Below are 25835 nucleotides of genomic sequence, written 5' to 3'. Positions count from 1 at the left end.
AGGGGGTGTGAGGAAATACTTTTTCACTCAGAGGATGATGGAAATCTGGAATTCACTTGCCTATAAGGGAGGTATGGGCAGAAGCCATCGTAAACTTTAAGGAAGATGTGCACTTGCAACACCAAGGCGTACAAGGCTATAGTCAGAGAGTGTGGCGCTGGAAAAGCACAGCCGGTCAGGCAGCATCCGAGGAGCAGGAGAGTCGACGTTCCGAGCATCAGCTCTTCAGGAATATTCTACATTCCTGATGAAAAACTTATGCTCGAAACTTCGACTCTCCTACCTCTCCGATGCTACCTGACCGGCTGTGCTTTTTCAGCACCACATTTTTTTACTCCAATCTCCAGTCCTTTTTTTTGTTCTTCTTTTTAGTTTTTTTTAAACCCCCACACTACCGCCTAACTGCAGTAGTGCTTATTTTTCCGCCCAGCACCCATGGTGTGTGTGTGTGTGTGCAGGTGTGAGACACAGTGAAAGACACAAAGTGCACGAATCTTTATTCAATTTACCAGTCCTTACTTCCTCCTGGTACAAGGCTATAGGACCAAGTACTGGAAAATGGGTTGAGAATAGTTATATGGTTGCTTTTGATTGGTGCAGATGCAATGGGCCAAACGGTCTGTGCTGTCGAGCGCTTTGACAATAAGATTCAAGCTTTTTTTCTCTCCTTTATTAGAATACTTAACCTCTACGTGCAATAAAGTTTTTATGAGTAAGCCCAAGCCTGAAGACAATTTGCCTTCTCAGTCTGTCTTGAGGCAAACCACATGTTTGTGAGTTTAAAACCACACAGCACAACTGTCCTAATATAAAAACTGAAATGTTGCAGACATTGAACAGGTTATGTAGGAGAGAGTAACAACAGTGAACAATCTGGAACCTTGATGGCCCTTCACCAGCACTGACACTGAGGGGACACTGTCCCTTTAATTGCAGGACCCCAGGCAAAGGGTGAGGAAATAGTCTGTCACTTAATGCAGCCAGCCAATCAACAGGGGGTTGGTTAGAGTGACAGGCTCATTGACCAATAGAATCGCTGAATAAGGCACGGAAACCTGTCCATCCAGGTTTCAACCAATCCTTGTGCGGAGGTGGGTGTAACTGAGCATTCCAGCAACCAATCTAGAGAGGTTAGAGGTGGGCCCCCGTCGGGGTGGGAGCCCCGCCCATCACCCGGGTGTGATCGTTATTTTGAAATAAAGGGTGGGTAGTGTCCTACCGCAATGTAAATAGTTCCTAAAGGAAAATGGAGAAAAACATAGGAAGGGAAGGTCCCATAGAGAAAGAAAGGGGTGAACATATAAAATCACACCAGGCGCAAATAGTATGAATGGTTGGAGTTGTAATTTTCAACGTATTTTCCAAGGCGGGGGCGCCCAAAGATACAGGGGGAATGTGAAGAGGCACAGCAGCCATTTTGTTTTTTCCTCGCTCTCACGGCGCGCGCGAGGCCTGGTGGCGTTGGTTAAACTAGTTAGAGTGATAAGTTAACGAGTTAACCCCCTCCACTCACTCTCACAGGCCGAGTAACCCGGAGGGGACAGCGGGGTTTTGATCCCGGCTCCCACCATGACCCAGTTCCTGCCGCCGAACCTGCTGGCGCTGTTCGCGCCGCGGGACCCGGTGCCGTACCTGCCGCCGCTCGAGAAGCTGCCGCATGAGAAACACCACAACCAGCCGTACTCCGGGATCGCCGGCTTCGTCCGCGAGTTCGAGGTCAGGGTCAGCGCCAGCGCCGCCGGGGGTGGGGGCAGGAGGGGTGGTGTGTGGGAGGGTGGACGGAAAGGCAGAAGGTGATGGGGGAGGGGTGGAGGAAGAGGGGGAGACGAAATGAGGGAGAGAGGGAGAAACGAGGTGGGGGGGGGGTCCGATTCGGAGCTGGGTGTCCGGAGTGGGGAGGGGGAGGGGGAAGGGGAGGGGAAGGGGAGGGGAAGGGAGGGGGAGGGGAAGGGAGGGGAAGGGGAGGGGAAGGGAAGGGTCCTGACTGGGGAGTGGGGAGGGGGGAGGGTCCTGACTGGGGAGGGGGGAGGAGGGGGGAGGGGAGGGGGGAGGGTCCTGACTGGGGAGGGGGGAGGGTCCTGACTGGGGAGGGGGGAGGGGAAGGGTCCAGACGGGGGAGGGGGAGAGTCCAGACGGGGGAGGGGGGAGGGGGAGGGTCCAGACGGGGGAGGGGGAGGGTCCAGACGGGGGAGGGGGAGGGTCCAGAGGGGGGAGGGGGCGGGTCCAGAGGGGGGAGGGGGAGGGTCCAGAGGGGGGAGGGGGAGGGTCCAGACGGGGGAGGGGGGAGGGGGGGGGGAGGGGGAGGGGGAGGGTCCAGGGGGGGGGAGGGGGAGGGTCCAGGGGGGGGGAGGGGGAGGGGGAGGGTCCAGACGGGGGAGGGGGGAGGGGGAGGGTCCAGACGGGGGAGGGGGGAGGGGGAGGGTCCAGACGGGGGAGGGGGGAGGGGGAGGGTCCAGACGGGGGAGGGGGGAGGGTCCAGACGGGGGAGGGGGGAGGGTCCAGACGGGGGAGGGTCCAGACGGGGGAGGGGGAGGGGGAGGGGGAGGGTCCAGACGGGGGAGGGGGAGGGGGAGGGTCCAGAGGGGGGAGGGGGAGGGTCCAGAGGGGGGAGGGGGGGGGAGGGTCCAGAGGGGGGAGGGGGGGGGAGGGTCCAGAGGGGGGAGGGGGGGGGAGGGTCCAGAGGGGGGAGGGTCCAGAGGGGGGAGGGGAGGGGGGGGAGGGGAGGGGAGGGGAGGGGGTGGGAGGGTCCAGATGGGGGAGGGGAGAGGGGAGGGGAGGGGGTGGGAGGGTCCAGATGGGGGAGGGGAGAGGGGAGGGGAGGGGGTGGGAGGGTCCAGATGGGGGAGGGGAGAGGGGAGGGGAGGGGGTGGGAGGGGGTGGGAGGGTCCAGATGGGGGAGGGGAGAGGGGAGGGGAGAGGGTGGGAGGGTCCAGATGGGGGAGGGGAGAGGAGAGGGGAGAGGGGAGGGGGGAGGGGAGAGGGGAGGGGAGGGGAGGGGAGAGGGGAGGGGAGAGGGGAGGGGAGAGGGGAGGGGTCCTGACTGGGGAGGGGAGAGGGGAGGGGAGAGGGGAGGGGAGAGGGGAGGGGAGAGGGGAGGGGAGAGGGGAAGGGTCCTGACTGGGGAGGGGAGAGGGGAGGGGAGAGGGGAAGGGTCCTGACTGGGGAGGGGAGGGGACGGGAGACGGGAAGGGTCCTGACTGGGGAGGGGAGGGGAGAGGGGAAGGGTCCTGACTGGGGAGGGGAGGGGAGGGGAGAGGGGAAGGGTCCTGACTGGGGAGGGGAGGGGAGGGGAGAGGGGAAGGGTCCTGACTGGGGAGGGGAGAGGGGAAGGGTCCTGACTGGGGAGGGGGGAGGGGAGGGGAGAGGGGAAGGGTCCTGACTGGGGGGGGGGGGGAGGGGAGGGGAAGGGTCCTGACTGGGGAGGGGAAGGGTCCTGACTGGGGAGGGTGGCGGGGAGAGGGGAAGGGTCCTGAGGGGGGAGGGGAGGGGAGGGGAAGGGTCCTGACTGGAGAGGGGAGGGGAAGGGTCCTGACTGGGGAGGGGGGAGGGGAGGGGAGGGGAGGGGAAGGGTCCTGACTGGGGAGGGGAGAGGGGAAGGGTCCTGACTGGGGAGGGGTGAAGGGGGAGGGTCCTGACTGGGGTATTGAGGCAAGGGCTGGTGGGCAAAAGAGGGGAAGAAGGGTAAATAGAAGGGAATGGAGTTAAACATATTGGTTGATTTGGTGATGGAGGTGGGGAAATGGGGTGGAGAGGGTAATAAACAGAAAAATAAAGTTTGTATCAGGGATTATGGGAAGTGCATTGGGAAGCAAGGGGGAAAGGAAGGGGAATGGGGTATTTGGGCTGAATTGGTAAAAGAGTGGTCATGAGAGGTAAACAGAAGGAAGATAAGTGGGGAGAGGGGAAATGAGACAGTTTGGAGGGAGGGAGGGGGGAATAAGGTAACCATCTCGTCCTCTCCTCGGCAAACCCCTCCCCACCATTCCTCCAATTGGTTGTGGAGGAAAGGAAGAAGTGATGAAGATGGCGGGAGTGAAGATTGGTGAGACTTGTTGAAGGGGGTGGGGAATGTGGGATGCATGACAGGGAAGTGGTGCGGACTGAGGAAGGTGGAATGGAATTGGGGAACAGATGATTCATGATGGAGAATAAGCACTGTAGGGGAGAGAAATGAGAGTGTAGGAGTAGTGAGTGAGAGCCATGTAGATATGGAAGGTGTTAGGTAGGAGGGAACAGTTGTCGGGAAGGCAGCCAGGTATTTAAGAGATGGGTCTTGTGGCGGTGTGGGGTGGCAAGATTTTGAGGGTCAGTTTAAGCAAGTGGATAGAGTTTTGAAGGACACATGGGGTGGATTTGAGATATTGGAGCCTTTTGGGGCAAGGGGCAGATGTAGGAGAGTAAGGGGTTTGGTTTGAGTCCACTTGGGAAGAGGATTGAGAGTTGGTTTTGAAGGTGACATGGTTTTTGGATAGGAGTTAAGACCTGGTGTGTGGGGTGGAGGATGAAGTGGGCCATGGTACAGCGTTGTGGCAGTCTTGTTGCAGGGGGGCATAGCAATGTATTTGTGGGGTTTGTTTGTGATTTTTTTTTTCCAGAGAAAATTGAACACGAACACACACACGCGCACACCATGATTTAGCCCCTTAATATATATATATTATATATACTCCATTTCTTCCTCTTCACTGAACGAGTCTCAAGAATTTGGTTTTCTGAATTCTCGGTTTCTAGCTTCTCCACACTGCCATGTTCTTCCACTTTGAGATTTAAGGTTTAGGACAGTCCTGTTCCTGCCTCATTATTACAGTTGCATGTGTTCGCTCATTATATTCTGAAATTGAAATCCCTTGTTACCTCGAAACTGGATATTGACATATTGAGTAAAAAGCAAAATCCTGCAAGTGCTTGGAATCACATAAGAGATCTGTCAGCATCTCTTATGGAAGGAATCTTTCACACTGTTGATATGTTTAATATTATTAGAACACTTTAATACCATAATTCAATGCCACATGAAGGTTGCAGCTGAAAGAAGCTCATGCTTACATTCTAATAGTCACTTTTCAGTGCATTCACACCACAGTTTCAAACATAACTGGCCTCTATCCAGGAAAAGTAGTGAGCAAGGAGCCACTTGGAATTATTCAAATAGAATATAGCAAGCATAGCTTCTGAAATTTAAAGTTTTTATTTGCTTATATAGGATCCCAGAGATGCCCCGCCACCAACAAGAGCTGAGACACGAGAGGAGCGCATGGAAAGAAAGGTAAGAAATTTAGGCCAGACATGCATTCCAGTGTTAAGTGTGTTAGGAGAGGGTAGACATTAGAAAATACTTGCTGGAATTATTTGAAGGTTTCCATTATTATATTCTATAGGAATGTGGGTCCACAAACCTTTTGTTGAACTGGCTATTACCTGTGTATGACCTGTAAGAATGTTTAATCTCTTTGACTTTGTTGCAGGGTCTTCACCAAGCCTGATCATTTTCCCGAAGAGTTTTTTTACATGTTCACTTATCAATAGTAGGTTCTGGATAGATTTCTGCCTCCCTCTCTTGTTGCAACTAATGAAGCCACCTAAATCATTAGACAGAAAGTAAGCCATTCAGTTCCTCATGTCTCCTCCTCCCATTATTTCCCCCCAATGCCACCTTTTTGCCTGCCTAAATATCCTTTGACTCCCTTTATAGGCAAGAATTTTTTTTAAAAAATACTCAATGATTCCCTCTCTACTATTCTGAGGAAGTGTTCCTTGGTCTTGTGACCTTCCAGGAGAAAAAAAATTCAGATTTATCTGAAGTGGGAGACCTCCTACCTTTGAATTACCCTTTAATCCCTCTGTCACAGGTATTCAACCTTTTAGAATCCATTTTGTCACAGTCTTCGGAATCTGTGTTTCAACAGGGTAATCGCTCAATTTTCTGAAACGTCAGAAGATACAGGGCCAATTTTTTTTTGTCTTTCCTATTAAGATGAGCCTAGCCCCCAAAATCTCTGGAATCAGTTAAGTCAGTCTTCACAATTGTTCTACACCAGTGTTAACTCAAAATACAGTACAGAAAATTCACCCATCTGTGCATATTAATGGTACATTTAGTTGTTTCTTCACTGGCTATATTTGAGGAGCTATTGACTGACCTTACAAACTTTACTAAGCCTGGTTGCAGATCAAATTATATTCTGCTTCTGGAATGCATATAGATTACCTAGTGATGCTGCTTATTTTCTCCTGTGTGGTAGCAGACATTGTGATTTTCCTTTTACAGAGACGTGAGAAGATTGAGAGAAGACAGCAGGAAGTTGAAAATGAGCTTAAAATGTGTAAGTGTACTGGAGGGTGTGTTGAAAGTAACTGACTGAGTTGTGATTTGACAATAGGTATTAAACTCAGAAAAGTTTGATCCTGTCATCTACCTTCAAGCTTCTTTTGAAGTGGGTCTCTTAATTAGACATTAAAAACGGCTGTCTTTGCTCCCTGGAAATGAATAATTTTTAAACCTGATCCACCCACCCCTACAAAAGCAAATTAAATGTTACAATAGCTGATTTGTCACAGTTACTTTGGCTAATTACTAGTGGCTATGACATAATAAACATTTGTGTTTTCATACATTATGTAGGGCGTTAAGACAGATCGCAGGAGCGTGACCAAAAACAAATTAATCACGGTACTTAGACAGGTGACCAATAGCTTGGTTAATAGGGTGCATTTGACAGGAGGATAGAGGTATAATGGTTGTGGAGGGAATTCCAGCGTTTGAGAATAGTAAGCAATAGTTGTGAATTGTAACACTACAGCATTTGAGAAGTTACTCTTTGTTTCCGGTCCACAGGGGATCCTCATAATGATCCAAATGCGCAGGGTGATGCATTCAAGACACTGTTTGTTGCCAGGGTGGTAAGTTTGAGATTTTTAACTTTCTAATAAGTTAAAAAAAAATTGGAAAATGGGCTGCTAATGCTAACACTTTTTACCCAGTATGATGATACATAACTGAAATGACCCGTGTTGTGATTGGCATGGTGGCTCAGTGATTAGCACTGCTGCCTCACAGCCAGGGACCCAGGTTCAATTTCTGCCTTGGGTGACTGTGTGGAGTTTGCACATTCTCCCCATGTCTGTGTGGTTTCCTCCGGGTGCTCTGGTTTCTTCCCACAATCCAAAGATGTGCAGGTCAGGTGAATTGGCCATGCTAAATTGCCCATAGTGTTAGGTGCATTAGTCAGGAGTAAATATAGGCTAGAGGAAGGGGCTGGTTGGGTTACTCTTCGGAGGGTCAGTGTGGACTTGTTGGCCCAAATGGCCTACTTCCATACTGTAGGGAATCCAATCTTGTGCAGCTTGTGATCGTTACTATTCCTTGAATGTTGTGTAAAGTTGTCATGAAAGGAAGAACAGAAATATTTCATGGGAGCAAGGAGGGTGAATCCACTTGCATGTGTTGTGAAATAACTGAGGAATATTGTGTTCTATATGTTAGAGGGCCGCCCAACTAACTATTAGGAAATAAACTGCAGAATTGGAACTGAACTTTCTATTCTGCTAATTCATTATGTTATGTGTAACAGTACCAGTAAATACTGTCTCAGATTTTGTTTAACTTTGGTGTTAAACATCCTCTGTCAGTTTTTTTTAATGCTTTTCCTAACCATTTCTGATCAGTATTGTTTATTTTTACATTTATTAATGATTTGGCTCCTGCTTCCTCTGCACTACAGAACTATGATACAACAGAGTCCAAACTGAGGCGTGAATTTGAGGTCTATGGCCCCATTAAAAGGGTAAGTATCACATAATAAGAGTTGGTTTCAAATTATGATAGCAGTGCTGAATACAATAAACACTAATCCTGTGATCTTTTTAAATCTGCATGTTGCACATATTCTGACAGCCATGCATTGGACGAGACCCCAGAACAGGATAGCAGCACAGCAAATAAGTAAATAAATTCTTCTTGCTGGTGACAAAACTTAATCCTGCTTTAGGATAGGCTTTCAAAAAAGTTCATCACTTAATGTTAGTGAGCTGAAAAATTAAGGACTCTGTAGTAAGAATGGAAATGCACAGCTCAGTCAGCATCTGTAAAGAGAAAAGTTGAAGCACCAGTATGTTCTGGAAATAGTCACCAAACCAAAAAGCATCTGTGGAGGAAGAAACTGGACTCACTTTTCATATTGATGACTACTTTTTGGAACTAGGGCAAGTTGGATGTGACAGGCTTTAAGGAACATTGGGAAGGAGGATAAAACCAGAAACAAAATGACTGAGTTACATTTGTTTTCTGTATTTAAACTTCCTGATGTAGAAGAGACTGCATTTTAAACAATGAATACGATAAATTTTATTGAATGAAGTACAAGTAATTCTTTTTTTTTTAATATTCAAGTTCCCAGTGGGAGACTGGGTAGCAAGGGTAGATCTTATGGAATACATGGAGATCTAGCCATTTGGATACAGAACTGACTCGAAGGTAGAAGGCAGAGGGTGGTGGTGGAGGGTTGTTTTTCAGACTGGAAGCCTGTGACCAGTGAAGTGCCACAAGGATCAGTGCTGGGTCCACTACTTTTCAACATTTATATAGATGATTTGGATGTGAGCATAAGAGGTACAGTTAGTAAGTTTGCAGGTGACACCAAAATTGGAGGTGTAGTGGACAGCGAAGAAGGTTATCTCGGATTACAATGGGATCTTGATCAGATGGGCCAATGGGCTGCGAAGTGGTAGATGGAGTTTAATTTAGATAAATGTGAGGTGCTGCTTTTTGGGAAATCAAATCTTAGCAGGCCTTATACAATTAATGGTAAGGTTCTGGGGAGTGTTGCTGAACAAAGAGACCTTGGAGTGCAGGTTCATAGGTCCTTGAAAGCGGAGTTGCAGTAGATAGGATAGTGAAGAGAAGGCATTTTGGTATGCTTTCCTTTATTGGTCAGAGTATTGAGTACAGAAGTTGGGAGGTCATGTTGTGGCTGTACAGGACATTGGTTAGGCCATTGTTGGAATATTGCATGCTTTTCTGGTCTCCTCCCTATCAGAAAGATGTCGTGAAACTTGAAAGGGTTCAGAAAAGATTTACAAGGTTGTTGCCAGGGATTGAGCTATAGGGAGAAGTTGAATAGACTAGGGCTGTTTTCTCTGGTACATTCGAAGGCTGAGGGGTGACCTTATAGAGGTTTATAAAATCATGAGGGGCATGGATAGGATAAATAGACAAAGTCTTTTCCCTGGGGTCAGGGAGTCCAGAACTAGAGGGCATAGGTTTAGGGTGAGGTGGGAACTATGTAAAAGAGATCTAAGGGGCAACTTTTGCGCTGAGGGTGGTACGTATATGGAATGAGCTGCCAGAGAACATGGTGGAGGCTGGTACAATTGCAGCATTTAGAAAGCATCTGAATGGGTATATGAATTGGAAGGGTTTGGAGGGATATGGGCCAGGTGCTGGCAGGTGGGACTAGATTGGGTTGCGATATCTGGTTGGCATGGACGAGTTGGGCAGAAGTGTCTATTTCAGTGCTATACATCTCTATGACTTCCCCAGGCAGCTCAAGAAAGAAGTGATGGAGGCTCGTACAATTGCAACATTTAAAAGGCATCTGGATGGGTATATGAATAGGAAAGGTTTGGAGGGTTATGGGCTGGGTGCTGGCAGGTGGGACTAGATTGAGTTGGGATATCTGGTCGTCATGGACAAGTTGGACCGAAGGGTCTATTTCAATGCTATACTTCTCTATGATTCTAAGTGTTTAGAGCTGTGGGTGGTGGAGAGAAGGGAGCTAAAAGGATAGGTTTTCCATTTCCCTTGCTTTCAGTGCATGGGGAGTTGTTGGGTGTGCATGAAGAGTGGGCTTTAATTTTGTGGAGAGAGAATAGTCACTTCAGCAGACAGGAGAATGTGCTATATTTAGCATTATGCTAGAAGTTGTGAAAGTGATGGGTAATCAATCATCCACTAGATAGTGTGTGTTAGGAAATGGGAAACCTTATGGTACTGGGTGGGAGTGGAAGAGGTGAAAACAGAAGTACGGGAATTCAAGTGCATGCTTAAGTGTGGTGTGGGAGAGAAAAGATGGCTTAACATCTGTATTGCAAAAATCAGAATCAGTGCTGATCTTTACAATTGCTAATTGACTTATTGTGCATTTTCATATGCTGCTTTTTAATTTCCAGCTGAAGTTTTTGGGCTTTGTGTGTGTACATGTATTAGAAATGGTAATTATTTCAGTTATAAATTTTTAACAAATGATCTGGGTGACAGTACAACTACCGGACCTTTATCAGCACTTTGATATAGATGGCTAAGATTATCGTTTCTGAAAGTTTCATTGTTTCTTCAGTTTTGGTCTGGAACTGTTTTAAGGAAAGTCTCTTGTGAGGTTAGCCAATAGTTAAACAGTGACAGTAACGCCATCTATTTCAGTTGTATTTTTTATTTGAGCTGAACTCCTGAACATAGTGAATTACGTACTTAAATCAGCTTCCACACGGTGCACCTTGAGCATTTTCAGTTGATTTATGGACAGCATTGCATTAATATATAATCAAAATATCTGAAATGGGAATTGAAATGATTAATTTGGCAGGGAACTGAGGGATGAGCTGTGATATTGATTATAATCTGGATGACTTTTGTTGATATAAGCAATGTTTTGTATTATAAGACTCCTGTTCAGTCCTTCACTTGTTGTTTTGTGTCTTTTCTCTTATTTTCTCAAGATCTACATGGTATATAATAAAAGGACTGGAAAGCCCCGTGGTTACGCTTTTATCGAATATGAGCATGAGCGAGACATGCATTGTAAGTGATTTGTGCATTCGTGGGTTGGGATGGGTTTTGATTGGCTAACTACGGGAGTTCAGGACATCCAGTATGTAATACATGCTATTGTGCAACTTGCTGGGTGAAGACTTAGACCTCCAATTTCATTCACGCAACAGATGTTTTCTCTAGATCAAAATTTGTAAATACTTGGATCCATTACAGATTGGGCTTTTGTTCTGCAATGATTCAGCATTCCTTATTTCTTTCTTTAACATGGTCCCAATTAGATGCAGAGCAACTTTTCATTTTTAATGTGTCAACCTGTATGTACTAGATATGCCTTCAGGACAGTATTTAGAAATTTTCTGGAATCATTTAGGAGAAAATATGGACAGCTTGCAATTTTAACCCAATTCAGTAAGTCCAGATGAGTAGCTATCTTGATTTAAAACACTTTTGGTTTCTTAGTGTAGCTTCTGTTTTGTAATACTGTGCCTGATCCTTTCTTTTAAACTTTTGTAAAAGATTAGTGTGATGCACAAGTCTCAAATAGGATTGCATTCAACTGAATGATACCTTTTTTGGGAGTGATAGGAAATGAGTTCTAAAGTTGAGGTGAACCTGCTAGGCTGTCTGAGGGGGGGGGGGGATGTTGAATCCATAACAAAGGAGTGTAAGCGGCAGGAATTCCTAGTGTTCTCAGTTTTCATGTGCAGTTTGAATGTACTAAATGTAAAAAGAACTGTCATGAATGTTGAAATCAACATTAATTTCCCATTGTTTGAAACGTTAATTTCATAAGAGCTTTCCGTCTCCAAACCCACCTGTATGTGAGCTGTTCTGCAGTAAGCAATCGCTAACTAATGAGTAAACTGCAGCATCTGCTGTCAAATCAGCCCCGTCAAAATATTTTGTACCATTAGTAATGGAAACTGTTTTTGTATTTAATGGGACCATCAGAACCTATACTAAGCCTGAAATGTATCATAAATTTTAGTTAGTGCAGACTACAGAATTCACCATTAAAACTTCAGGTGAATCAGGGAATGTTGAGCAAAATGTTTTGTTGGGATTATAACAAAAGAGATTTTTGGGATACTAGAATATTTAAACCCAAACCATTTGATTTCCATATCCTAATTAATTATTATTATGGGACTCATCAGTAAATGATTTGGAAATTCTGTCATGGGGGTGAAATCTGGTTGGCATATCCATGATTTCCTTCTCCCTGAATACTTGACATTTATCCCCAGAACAAAAGATAGGAGTGAGCACTTCATTTTGTGACAGCAGTTCACAATCACTCCCATCACCTGGTGGAATGTCCATGATGTAAAACAATTTCTGCTGCTGAAGCATTGCAAAGTCTTCTTTAGAAGGTTAGAATGAGAATTCTATAGTGGATGGATAAGCCATTTCTTGATAACATGTGACTTGAGTAGACACAGGTGCATGTCTTAGCACTAGTACGTGCTTGTGACTGAAATCTGGATTTGTGATTAATTTAGCACTTGTATTAGGGATAACAATTATTTTAGCCATGCTTGGACCTGTTTATCAAGTCTCAATTTACTCCAAGCTCCTTTGTAAAAGCAACATTTAGAACTAGTGTTACAGATGGTATGTGGGGGACTGTTTGTGTTATTAGTGTATAATGATGGATGCAAGGAGTGGTAAGTATGCTGCAACTTCCTTTGTGTTGGAAGTGCTAAGGAGAGTATTAAAGTGTTAATCATTTATATTTGACTATCACTATCATAGTGAGGACTTGCTTCACAGTTTCTGCGTAATGGCTGAAGGTTAATTTTGTTCGCAGAGTACCTGGAATCAGGTCCTCACTTCTATTAATGCATTTTTTCCCCATTGCATTCAGGATTGTTGCAGACACTGCTCGATGGCAGTGCAGGCTGCTGAATATAAATTTTGAAGGCATGGGTCACTACAGCACTGGGCTAGCTATTCTAACCCTGTGGTTTCCCATTTTTGAAGTGATTTGGGAATCTTGTAACTGGCTGCCCCAACATGCAATGTAAAATTGCATGGAATTGACATTTATTGGGAAAGTTTTGTGAGGATATTTCCTTCGATTTTTGTGCTCACAGTGCACTGTTGCTGCTTTTCTTCACAGGTGGAATGGGCTTAAGCCTGTTACCCTTCTCATATGAAAAATAATGCTTTGGAAATAATTTCTTGTTATTTGATTGTGGGTGTACTTTTCCTCCTGAATTTATCCAGGAGTTAAGTCTTCTCCACGTTAATTGTACTGTTAGAAATGATCCAAGTGGAGAGCAAAGACTGATGAGGACAGATCTGTGCTATTAGTTAACACTTATGACAAGTTTTTAACACCGCGGGGCATGAGTCTTTTTCTTTATTACAAAAAAAAGACTTTTTGCATCATTGGGCCCTTTTCACGGCTGAAAAAGTTTTGCGAAACCTCGCCCATCTAGCATTTTGCTTTCAGACTGCAATTTTGCAATGGGTGACTCTTGTATTGAAAACTATTGGCCTGTCTTTCTTGATTAAATGTTAGGTTTTTAAAACAAACCAAAAGCTTCTTTTGAATTCCATTCAGGAAAAACTTGGGTTAAGCAGCAACCTGCTCTTTCAAGTTGCAATATCAGACCATTCTACTTCAGATTGATTTTAACTATCTTCAGCCAGCATTTCAAACTTGAGTTCTGACCATGTGATGTTTTCACTTCCTTGCAATTATGCCAAGTCTGCCTACGCTAAGATAAAAAATTGTGTAGAGCTTTGGTTCCTTTAGGGTTGACTGCATAGCACAGGTTTTACTGCACTGGAGAGTTTGTCATCCTGAAGTTCATAAAAATAAATTCTGATCTGTTTGGTTCTTATAAGGGTGAAACCATCTTGTGAAAAGGGCCTCAGTGTTTGTGTGGTTTTTTAAAAAAGAAAATAGATTGTTTGTGAATTGTACACTACGTTTGCAAGCTGGGGTATATTAATTCTATGTTATTTCTATTGTCACTGCAGCCACCATTCTGATGGCAAATGCCACTGCTGGCTTGCAGCTGATGCTAATGCTCCCCTTACATCTCATTGTATGGTTGGTATATGGGTTTGTATGATGGGTAAGAACTCACAATACATCACCACAGTGAGAGGAGCGTGATTAAAATACAGTATGTAGATCCAATGGATTTGCTCAGTGCAGTTAAGAGAAAGGTGAGGCTACACAAAACACACAGGTGATATAGAATAAACTTGAGTGTTTGGAGGAAGGAAAGCTCTTTGTTAGGATTTAAAGCCTGGGGTAAAGAAGCTCAGTGTCCACGTCTCTCATTCCTGTCTTTGGGATCTGCACCAACAAAGATTGTCACTATTAAAAGTTGATGCTTTGCGTTGAGTTTTTTTTAAAAAGCACAGCAGTATGACAATTCAAATTTTAGAATTTAGTTCAAGTTTTCTGTTGCTTTGATTTGAAGTATAGCCTGATGACTGAAAAAGAAACAATCTTAGAGAATGTTTCAGAGAACTTGTTGGAGAGCCAAGCAGTCATTAATGTTTGTAGTTGTTTTCACTGCAGTGAGCTTTGAATTGCTTTAGAGTTAATCTGTAGCTACAGATTTCTTGATTTGATGCTTCTAAAGGGATTGGGTTACATCTAGTGGGAAGAGAGATGAAATTAGAAGATTTGACCTTTGAGGCAATGCTGCTGGGCAATATATGGCTGTAACCTGGGGAGATGCTGTTTGGCAATATATGGCAATAACCATATTTCTGGCTAAAAGATGGCATGGGAATGCTCCTGCAACTCAGAAGTTAGCTTAGTATTGGATACAGCTTGTGTGGAGTCTCCATTCTTTTTCAGTAAAAGTGTTCTCCATGCAAATGGTTTTTTCTCTATGATTTAACATCCCATTTAATTGATGCATGAACATGCATGCTATTGGGCACTAAAAAGGAATCTATTAGGTCTTGTTAGAGTTTATTGCTCAAATATTCTGTAATTGTTGAGTAATGGTGTTTATTGAACAGTTGCATTTACATTTTAGTCTTTGGCCTAATAAAGAAAGTTGCAAGGTGGTTGCTGTGGCATTGGATTTGATTTCCTGTGTGCACTGTTGGAATCCTTGGAAATTACTAGAGTTGGACATGGAAATCTAAAAAGGACATTATGGTTACTAAATGTGAATTAAAAAGAAATATTTACATTCTCAGACATAGGTCATGGGGTATTTGAAGTCAGGTTTGGGCTTGGTTTCATTTGCTGTTAGTAGTTGTGAAAGACTTTTATGAGAAGCTCATGGATAATTATGGTTGCTTGTGAGTGAGCAAAGCAAAATATGCAGACCCTAGAGGCAGACATGATCAGGTCACTGTACTTCTGCACCCCTAGAGCTACTGAAGTAGCATAACATTTGTTTCAAAAATGTTACCTACTTGATGTAGACTTCTCTGCTTTTCTTTGGAAGGCACTTCTACTATGCAATTGGGTGATAGTTGTTTGATATTGGGTTAGACTAAGAAATAGGGTTAATGAAACTGGGTTTGTTTTTAATTTGCATTCATAGCTTGCATTTAGAAAGCCCATTTTAATCACTAAGCACAAAAACTTAACTGCATACTTAAATCTGTATGCGAGTTTAACTTTCTCAATGTTCTCCTTTCCCTACTGGTTTTGTTCCTAAGGTGAGAGAGAGGCGTTGGAGCAGGTCTTGAGTACCTGAGAGGTGGGAGTAGAGAACTAGTGATAAGTCATTGGAAAATCAAATATACAAAAAGGAATTGTGTAGTTCACCACCACATTTTAAATTGCAAAGGATTGTAAGATTTAATGAGCCCCTCTAATTTCCTGAGCTGAAAGTCTAGAGACTTGCAATGCGGGTGGAACTTAAAAGTTTGAAAAATAACCCGAGCAATAATTACAGTTTGCTTGCAGTTCTGCAGTGGCCTGTCTAACTAAAACTAGTTTTTTTTTACTAGTCTCTGAATTGGTTATCACATTTGTCTCCCTTGGATTTCCGACCAGCTTATCTTCAATACAAACTTTAGATATCATTGTAAGCCCTCACTCCTCTAAATTGAGCTGATTGCAATAAAATCTGTAGGTCTATGCTGCACCCAATTCTGGCCACAAGCAAAACATTTATTAAGTCAGTTTATCAAAAATAGTACCAAGTTGGTTTTCTGTAGCATTTGTAACCAGCAACATAACATCACCAATATAAGACATTTGGCCTTTAATTCTTAATTTCATTCCTCCATGGACACATTGTGAAAAATTAAAGCTGAAAAGGAAAAGATTGTAATTTCAGGGCAGATCAAAATATTGTGAAAATGGCATAATCTAGCAAAGAGATTTTATACATCAGTACTGAGGGCTGTGACAAGTGTGATTGCACTCTTTCTTTGTCCTATCTGATGTTGGATTGTTGGCCTGTGTTGTTTTTTTCTCAATAATTCAGTTCGGATATGCTTAAACAGTTCTGAAGGGAATACCCACTTTTCCACACTCTCTTTTCTGATTTTTGTCTCGCTGCAACTCTGTTTTCAAAAGCAATCTGTCCAAGTGTTGGTACATGTATGATAAAAATGGCTGCATCCTTCCAAGATTCAAAGTAGATTAAACTAGTTGGTGTTTAGAGCAAAGCTAATGTAGATCCATTAGGTCTGATGGCTGGTATCTGTGCCATAAAGTTACGCTTTTCCCTACTTTATTTGAACGAAAGATGTGCAGTGCAGTGTAGTTTTACCTTGGGGTGTATGATGCAAGTCAAAAGTGTGGCTTTGGTTTAGCAATTGTTGTCAGAAGATTAACAAACATGTTAGCCTCGTGATACTGAGCATTTCTTGACAGATCAGTGGTATGATAAAGATTAAAGCTAGATTTCAATTTAATTGAAATGCCACCTGTCCAAGAAAAAAAACCTGCCCGCATCAATTTTAATAAATTAGACAAATTGCTGACAAATTCAGCTTGAGTGAACTCTACACTTTCCTTAGGAACTTAAAGGGGCTTTCATCAGCTTGCTGGAAGAAAGATAGTTGGGGCTAAATTTACAATTAATAGTCAAAAGAGGGGAATGTGCACAATTGGGGGTTGAAATTATTAGGCATTTAGAAAAATGAATGTATTAATTTACAGCTCGAATGTAGAAGCTAATTTAACTCAGTCACTAGCAGATTTATTCCCTTAAGGCTAAAATTACAACTTCTTATTTAAAAACCTACTTATTGGCTAAAGTCACTAAAACATCTTTACATTTTCTCAAATTTTATAAATTGTACATAAACACAATTTGGTCACTCAAATCATGTACATGAACATCTTTGAATTCATGATTATCAGGACTGTTGATTTGGGTAAACATCTTTATCAAATATATGGACCTCAACAGCTTAACCCACTTTGCGCATAGCCTGCCGTTAGTGCTGAGAAAATACATGTCTGCAATTTAAACATTGATGACTTAGTTACAAGTGGTCCGCAACGTGACATTACGTCCGTAAAATATAACACGCAGTTTTGTATCTCATTGAAGCTGCAATGTCACCTTTGCCTGGCCTATATTTTTTTTAAATTACCAGACTTTTAAACCACCTTCCAAGAGATGTTCCAAAGGTGTTAACTGATGAAACCCTGCACTCTGGATGCTACCTTGATTTTTATCTAGGTTAAAAATGCTTTTTTTTGTGCTCTGTCTTCTCCCTCTCTTCCCTTCGACTTCCGGGCATTCACTTTGATGCCAGAGGTCATGTTTGAGGAATGCGCAATGGATCACACTTCTGGGAAACTAATCAATAAAATGTGCTTTCATTCACATTGTAGACTGTATGAGTAGCTTTTGGGGATTCAATAGAACCTTTCTTTGTTAAAGAAAGCACTACCAAATCCAGAATTCCTTTTTAATTCTTTCACCCTAATGTCATGCATTCACATTTTAATAAGCTCAGTGCTTCCTCATATGTTGTAGGCTTTCAAAAAAAAGGATTCTGCAGCTCAATGCCCATTCATAACTACTTAAAACATTTCCTAATAAAAAGTTAACATGCACAGAACCTTCTTAAAATAACAGCTACTCAAAACAAAAAAAAATTGCTCATCAAGTAAATTTGAGCCAGGTAAGCTGTTGTGAAGGGATTCCCAGTCTACATCGTGGAGCCTTTGATACTCCAAGCAAATGGAAGCTTGCGAGAACAGAGAAGCAATGCTGGATTGGTAAAACAGGGTATTTTAACGTCATTGGTAAAACATGGTAAAAGTATTTTTTTATTTATTAAAAAAAATACACAAGGGATTGTCTGGCTTGTGTTGAATTTTTCACTTAATAACTCGAATGTTCAAAGAATACCTGGTTTTAAAGAGGGATTCTCACCATCTCACTCCTTGATTTGGGAGGAAGCTCAACATTTGGGAAAACTTGTTTTATTCTGCAATCACTGAGATAAGTAGGAGTATCTGACTGCAGTAAAGGTGAATTAGCCTGTAAGGTGGAGATGCTGCACAAATTATGGATTACCTGTTGGAGGTTGCCATCTGACTCTTAAATCATCCGAGTCTTGCTCCAAATGAGTTAATTATCGTGTCATTGAAACTGTGTCTTCCTTTGGAAAATTGCCTTTTCATTCAGATAAGAAACCATTGGGAGAATGCCAGAAGGATGTTTATGTTACCTTTTGACTCTAGAAGGTGTCTTGATAGTGAGATCCTCTCTTTAAAGAAATATTTATTATCTGAGCTGTGATATCTTTTGGCAGCATGTTTTCTGCTAATGGTTGCAGCTTAAGATGCAATGTGCATTTCCCCCTCTAATCGGATTAGATCACTAGGAATTGTGTATTTGTCCACTTTGTACATTTAGCCTGCTTCAGTTTCCACCTGAGCACTTCTGGCTTAACAGTACTGTTGAAGATAGGTGTGTCATTAACACGACAATCTTGAGCCCTGACAAATTCAGGCTGGATTTTTGTGGGTCTTAGTTTAATTAGATGACTCGTCAACCAGTCCTCTCTGCTTTTGAGCAAGTGTGTAGACTCCATTCTTCAAATAAGAAAACAACGCAATATGTGATTTTTAAAAAAATGAAAGAACATACCTGGAAAAAGAAATATATTTATACAAGGTATTTAATTGCACCAAATAGCTCCACGCAGAATGTCTGTCTCTGAAGACTTCTGGCCTTGTGCAGGTTTATATTGGAAATATTCACTGGCTTTGATTGGAAGAGATGATGGTCCCAACTGGGTGCCTGGAAAATCCTTCGTAGGATAGTCTCCATATGAGCAGTTTCCCAGGCCCCAACTGATATAATGCAAAAACGTATTTAGTCTCTTTCACTTTGTACTTCCAGTGATTTTGAGAATCTTGGAGAGTTAGTTCCCTGTAATGAATGAAATGATATTGTGACTTGATGAAAAGTTACAAGGTTAAGAATCCTAGAATTAAGTAATTAGCCAGATGTTTTCTACAGTCACTCACTACTCATCTTGAACTTGGTTATATTGTTTCTGTTGTGTGTCAGCTCTACTATTATCGAGCGTTTAAAGTTTAAACAGTTTCCTTGAGTGGAGCCTTGTGTGTTATGCAAATGTAATATTTCTGCAAGCTAAAAAAGTTCTTCCTACTGACCATCTCTGTGAATATGGTGATCTAAAATTTTGAAAATCCAGCAGATCCTAAAGTTTGGCTGCTTCTGTTTCTATATTTGTAATCTCCTGGCTGGTGTGTTCCTTTTATTTGAGAGTCTTCCTTTAGTTAAAACTGTCGCTACCACAAAAAGATGTGCATGTTCTGGATTGCACTTGGCCTGGTTGGTGCAGCTGTTACTTTGAGCCATATTTTTATTCAAACACGAAGGTTTTGTCTTTTGAGAGAGTAAAGTCATAAGAACAGAAAAGTAAAACTAGGGTGTGTTTAAAAAATGGTTAAAAGACTGGCTAAAAAGATTCTGTGTTAAGAGTAAACCAAAACTTCATTTTTAATTTTCCCTGTGCATGGATTTGACTCTGTAGAAATTAGTGTTCTTTGGACATTTGAATTGCAGTGATTTCAGAGTAACTTTGAAACCAGAAAAAGCCACAAGTCAGACATTTTTCTCTGATACCGTTTTTAAACCTAATTAAATATATTATCTTTTGAATATGCTTGTTAAAGTAATCAAACGCCCGATGTAGAAAATTCTTAAAAACCAAATCGCTGCTGAAAGCAGGTAAGGTGCAGTAAGTAAAGGGTAAATCCTCAGCAGCAGAAAGTTACAAACAGTGGAAGTCGAAACACTGAACATTGTACCATCTGTTGGCAAGATAGCGCGTCCCGCTTTTCATGAGTGCAGGGGGCTAAAGTGCAGTTTTTGTAAGTAAACTTACAGGTAAAATCTCTTTTCTTTTGTTAGTGGTGCTGTGTAGTGCTTATATCAATTTTATTTTTCTTCTTCGTCCCTCCTCTAGTTCCTGTTTTTAATCCTTTTTTTTTTCTTTCTCCCTGGTGGTGTATAGCGGATGGAAAACAAAATTTTTTAAAAATTTAACACAGGATCTTGAAACCCTGGTCAAGATGGCCCTGTTTTAGTGTGACTGAAACCTATCTAAAGAAACGTTAAGCTATGAGTGATGCAATGAATGAAAATGCTGACCCAAGCCACAAAAATACAAAACGGATGTTTTTACCTTTATCCTGAATTTGTGCTAATTATGCAGAGGGCAGAGATTATATAATCTTTTTCAGACAGGTCTTAGCCTTGAAACAGGATGCAGATACATAGCCCTGGGGGATAGAAGGCTGGTTAGTTTTGAAAGTGAAACATAGCAAGCTCAAGCTTAAAAGTTGGACAGGCTGGTTGAAGATGTTGAATGTGTCAAGTGTTTTGAGATTGAGTCAACGTTAATCACTCTCTCTAGGCAAGATCTATTTGAGTTAGGGAAGTGCAGTGCATAGCATTTAGCAGCCTTCTATTTCAGCAGGGTGATTGAACATTGTGTCCCAGTGTTCCTCCCTCATTCCTTTTTAAAAAAAAGTGTTATTACTTTGGAAAGTGGAAAAATGGTTATCAGATCAACTTGCTCCTTTGCTATTCCATCACTTAGCTTGCCACAATGGTCAGTTCCTGTTTGAAAGCAAAAGTGCACCTGAGCTGTACTTGCTACCCTCCATTGGATAATTGTCTAGCTTAAATTGTCAGAGTTGCTGAATTTATTCTGGGAACTAAAACTGTCCCTATTTAATTCTTGGTCTGGTCTTTAGCTTGCACTTTCAGTTATGGGTAGGTGTATTCTGGTTTATGCCACACCCTTCAGTCAGTTAGTCCTGAATTAAAGGCATTATCTTTCTCAATGATTTCTTCAGTTGAGTGCTTTGATACTTCTGTGATTTGACAGGGGTTTTTGGCCATTCCATGGGCACCCTGATTTTGGTTGCTATTAGAATTGGCTTGGTTACCATTTTCTGTTGCAGGACAAACAGTATCAGTTTTTATTCTGTTTTTTGGGGCCTAAATTCCCCCGATCCAGCAGAAGTTGGTTAATGAGTGTGTGAGATGAATGTCTGAGAAATGAATTCAATTAACAACTGTTCTAATAGAATTTTTTTCCCTTTCCAGGATTAGAACTCAATGGTTCAGTGTTGTATACTAACTGGGGTTGGCTCTTCCCTTTTCCAATGAAACTAATTCTTTCAAAACAGCACAACTTTGACTCTCTTAATTTTGAAGAGTAGAAACAGATTGTTCTAAGAAGAGCCAGAAAGCAGTTTTCTAGAATGCAGTGTTGTATTGGGAAAATGAGGAGCTAGCCCTGGTTCTTGCATTTCATTTAACAGCCTGCTTCCAAATGTTGAAGGAGGATGGGGGAGTGGTGGGGAGGGTAAACAGAACTTTTTTTTTCCTCAAGGTTTTGTTTCTGCATGAAAATTTAATTGTATATTTTTCCTGTTTGGAAAAAAAGGGAGGGGCTGGGTGGGATTTGCAGCATTCAATCCCACTGACTTTTATTTGCTGTTCTGGACACACTCTATTGCAGCTGCATACAAACACGCGGATGGTAAGAAGATTGACGGGAGGAGAGTTCTGGTAGATGTGGAAAGAGGCCGCACTGTGAAAGGATGGCGCCCAAGGAGGCTTGGTAAGATTGTTTTGTTTTATTCAGAGGATGTGGCTTTGCTGGAAGAGCTAGTAAAAATTGCTATCCTGAATCTCCTCTGTAAAGGTGGCAGTGTACTACTGCCTTGAGTCACTGTCCTCTGTGTGGTGTAAGTTCTCCCACAGTACTGTTGAGTAGAATGTTGTGGGTGTTTCAAATTCAGAATGGTTTTGCTGGGAAATTTCCAAAAATGTTTCTATGCATCTATGGCCCTATTGCTATTCTGTATAGGCACTGAGTTTGTAAATGGATGAGAATAACAATTGAATTCCTGCTATTCATCTCAAAGGTGGTGCACTCTATATCCATAGTGATTCAGTGGTGGAGGGAGTGTTTTAAGGTTGTAGTGCCAGTGGATAATGAAAAAACATTAGGTAGTTAGGAGACAGGTTACATTTTGTTGTATATCTAACCTCTGACTTGTTCTTGTAGTCACGATTTATGTGGCAAATTCAATTCAGCTTCTAGTCAGTCATGGTAAATGGTGATATTGATGAAGTGATAATGTAAAATAGTAAAATGCTGCAGTTAGACTCTCTTGGAGATGGTCATTGTTGTACTAATGCTAGGCAATGTGACAAATTAAAGATGTTCAGATCTGTCTGCGCCTGAATAGATAGATTGTTAGGGATCTATAATTTTGTTGAAAGACTGCTAATTTGGTGTGTGACAGCAGTTGCCTAACTAATGACAGACATGATGGCGGCTCACACAGAGGGAGGTACATTATACAACAACTGTGTAGTGAGGGTGGTTTGAATCCCAGCTTAGGTTTGGAAGCCGACTTGGGACCATTTGGTGCTTCTGGTGTTTGGTCAATTATCTTTTCTCTGTGTACAGGGAGGGACATGGTTGATTTATGCAGACCACAGTAATTTGTCACTGCCCTTTTAAAACAAAATTATATTTTAATGCTGAGACATTTCAGGTGTAAGTGCTGTGCTAACGTGTTCCTCCTACCTAATTGGAACTTTTTAACCGATCTCTGAACAGAGGACTAAAGTTGTAAGTAATTTGCTGACACGTTTTAAATAAGCAGGCCTTTCAGCCCTTTGCCCCACATTCTCACTGTGTAGTGTAAATTAGTTTATCAGTAATGTAGCGTATTTTGACTGGAGACACTCCTGATTAATGACTAATGCAAATCATAGTCATACAGTACGGAAACGGGCCCTTTGATCCAACCAGTCCACGACTAACGTAATGCCAAATTCATTGAACTAGTTCCACTTGCTAGTGCTTGGCCCATATCCCTTCAAACATTGCTTTTTCATGTGCCTATCCAAATGTCTTCTAAATGTTGTAACTGTACCTGCATCACCAGTTCCTCTGGAAATTCATTCCACACGATGTGGGGTGGTAAAAAGAAGTGACCCCTAGTCTTGAGATCCCCCACCTATGTGAGTAAAGTCCTGATACTGGATGGCTTATCTTACCTGGTCTCTGCTGAACTTTCTGTGGCAAAGAAACCGATGACGACAATGATTTAGTGTTTGCTTTTGGCCCATTCTGGAGTAATTTCTCCCAGCTCCCTACACTGCAGTATTTTTAAGACAAAGTTGTGCAGAATGGAGCCTCCACGTTTGCCACACTCTTTGTTTCGTGCCTCCCTCCCAAGTACCAATAACATCCAAGATCTGAATTCATTGAGTCCTGTGCCGCTAACGTGCGGAGATCTATTGTTTCCTTTTGCAGGTGGTGGACTTGGGGGCACTCGTAGAGGTGGTGCAGATGTTAATATCAAGCATTCAGGTCGTGATGATGCACCACGATATGATGAAAGGTGAGAAGCATAGTGATGCAGTAAGTGACATACAAATTGAACAGAATGCCTTAAATTAATGTGCCAACTTGGAGGCATTGTACTGGATTACATTTGTGACATCCATTGGTTCTCACTTGCATTCAATGAATTTGACATCCAGTCGTAAATGTGAACAGTCTCTTGCATGGGATTTAAGTGTTAGGAAATTTTGGTTTCTAGTTTTGTTTTATTAGGCACTGTGTATATACGGCTTTTTTTTTACTCAATACAGCTGACTTTTTGTTCTAGTCCCTCATAACTCAGGTGTTTTACTTGGGCACAGGATGTTTGATTTTATTTATTCATTCGTGCAATCTGGTGTCACTATCTTGCTATTTGTCACCCATCCCTGGTTGCCTTTGAGAAGGTGGTGATCAGCTGCCATTTTTGAACTGCTGCAATCCATTTGTTGTATGTAGACCCACAATGCCATCATAGAGGGAGTTCCAGAATTTTGACCTACCCACACTGAAAGATCATCGATATGTTTCCAAGTCTGGATAGTATGTGGCTTGGAGGGGAATTTACAGGTGTTGGTGTTCCCATGTATCTGCTACTAAATGGGCAAATTTAGATCTTACGTGGTGTTGCTCTTTTAATGCAAAAAAATTGCATTTCACAAAGGTGTCCTATTACAACAAATGTTCAGTGACAAAAAATCTGATCTTGTAAAAGATTCAAGTGGAGAGTGGGTTTAAGGTGACAAGTGAGTCAGATAAGTTCTCATTTTCTGGCTGATTTTACTCCCAATCCTTAAATTTAATTATCTCCCCAGGGACCGGGATCGTGAGCGAGACAGAGATCGCCGTGAATGCAGTGAGCGTAGTCGAGAAAGAGACAAGGAACGTGAGCGACGTAGAAGCCGTTCCAGGGAGCGACGTCGGCCTCGATCACGTAGCCGCGACAAGGAAGAGAGGAAGGCGCGTGGCAGCCGTGAGCGAAGTAGGGAGAAAGATAAGGACAAGGATCGAGATCGCAAGCGGCGCAGCCGCAGTCGCGATCGTAAAAGAGAGCGTGACCGTGACAGGGATAAGGATAAGAAAGAAGAACGTACAGATGTAGACCAACCTGAGGCAGGTGATGGGCCTCACAATGATGCACAGGCAGTTGATATAGCCATTGAATCCATCGAGTCTAAACCTGAAGCAGAGGAGAAGAATAGAGAACGGGGGGATAGGGATAGAGAAAGAGAGCGAGACAAAGACAGAGATAGAGACCGGGATCGGGACCGTAGACGAAGCCATCGAGACCGGGACAAGGATAGAGACCGGGACAGGAGGAGAGATAGGGAACGGGACCGTGATAGAGATCACAAACGTGACAGAGACAGGGATAGAGATAGGGATAGAAATAAGGAATCTGACAAACTACAGGATAATGGGATCCCTGAGCAACTTGAAGAAACCAGTCAGGACATGTATATGGATCAGGAGTCGATGCAGTCTGGTGATGGATTCATGTTGGCTGAAAATGGTTATCAAATGGAACCACCCACGGAGGGTTACTAAAAAGACCTGCATTCAAAGTGAACTTTTCCAATTGGACCAATACTTTCATTTTCCTGTTTTCTTGACAGAAATCGCAACCTTATTTTGTTTGTTGGTTTTAAGCTGTAGTGAAGGAGGTTTTCAGCACGAAGTACTCGTTGCTTTTTCTTGAGGGTAAGTTTTAGTGACTGTATCATTGCAGGTGGTTTGGAATCATCTTGAGCCTTGTGAAACTTGGTTGGTAAATGTTATTAATCTGTTTTTATGGTCTAATACACAATAAACCTTGTTTTAAAGCCATCCGATTCAACTGTGTACTCTTATGTACAGGTGTTCCATCAGTGAAGTGTTGGCTTGGGTGAACATTTGCCGCATTGTGCACCTGTGATTACATCAGGTACTCAGTTGCTTCTAGTGAGTATAAGACCCCTAATGAAGTGAAGGGCTCTCGTTGCTGTGTGATGTAATAATTCTACACTGCAGTCTTTGAAGGTAATGGGTCAGAGGGCAAAATTGGCAATTTTGTTGGAAAGATGTCTACATCAGCCTTTACAGTCTGATTCGAATTTAAAACAATAAAACTTTACGTGTCACTGGTGCTTGATGTTTCTTTTTCTGTTTTTTTGTCTGTAATCTGTTGTATTTTAAAATTAATGCCATTTCAATGTTTGTCTAGCTGAAG

General features: G+C 42.6%; 1 protein-coding gene across 1 annotated transcript; it reads left to right on the top strand.

The window, feature by feature from the left end:
- The first annotated feature begins 1410 nt into the window (after positions 1 to 1410).
- On the top strand, positions 1411 to 25752 carry snrnp70 (small nuclear ribonucleoprotein 70 (U1)). Its single transcript, XM_072588801.1, has 9 exons — positions 1411 to 1716; positions 5204 to 5266; positions 6269 to 6323; positions 6836 to 6900; positions 7722 to 7784; positions 10714 to 10795; positions 21743 to 21844; positions 23558 to 23645; positions 24442 to 25752. Exons 1-9 carry the CDS (start codon positions 1570 to 1572, stop codon positions 25172 to 25174), a joined length of 1398 nt encoding a protein of 465 aa, XP_072444902.1. The 5' UTR covers positions 1411 to 1569; the 3' UTR covers positions 25175 to 25752.
- Positions 25753 to 25835: the final 83 nt, after the last annotated feature.

The sequence above is a fragment of the Chiloscyllium punctatum genome, chromosome 18 (genome assembly GCF_047496795.1).
Source record: "Chiloscyllium punctatum isolate Juve2018m chromosome 18, sChiPun1.3, whole genome shotgun sequence".
NCBI lineage: Eukaryota > Metazoa > Chordata > Chondrichthyes > Orectolobiformes > Hemiscylliidae > Chiloscyllium > Chiloscyllium punctatum.
Note: the sequence above shows the minus strand (reverse complement) of the source record. Positions and strands in the feature narration are given on the sequence as shown.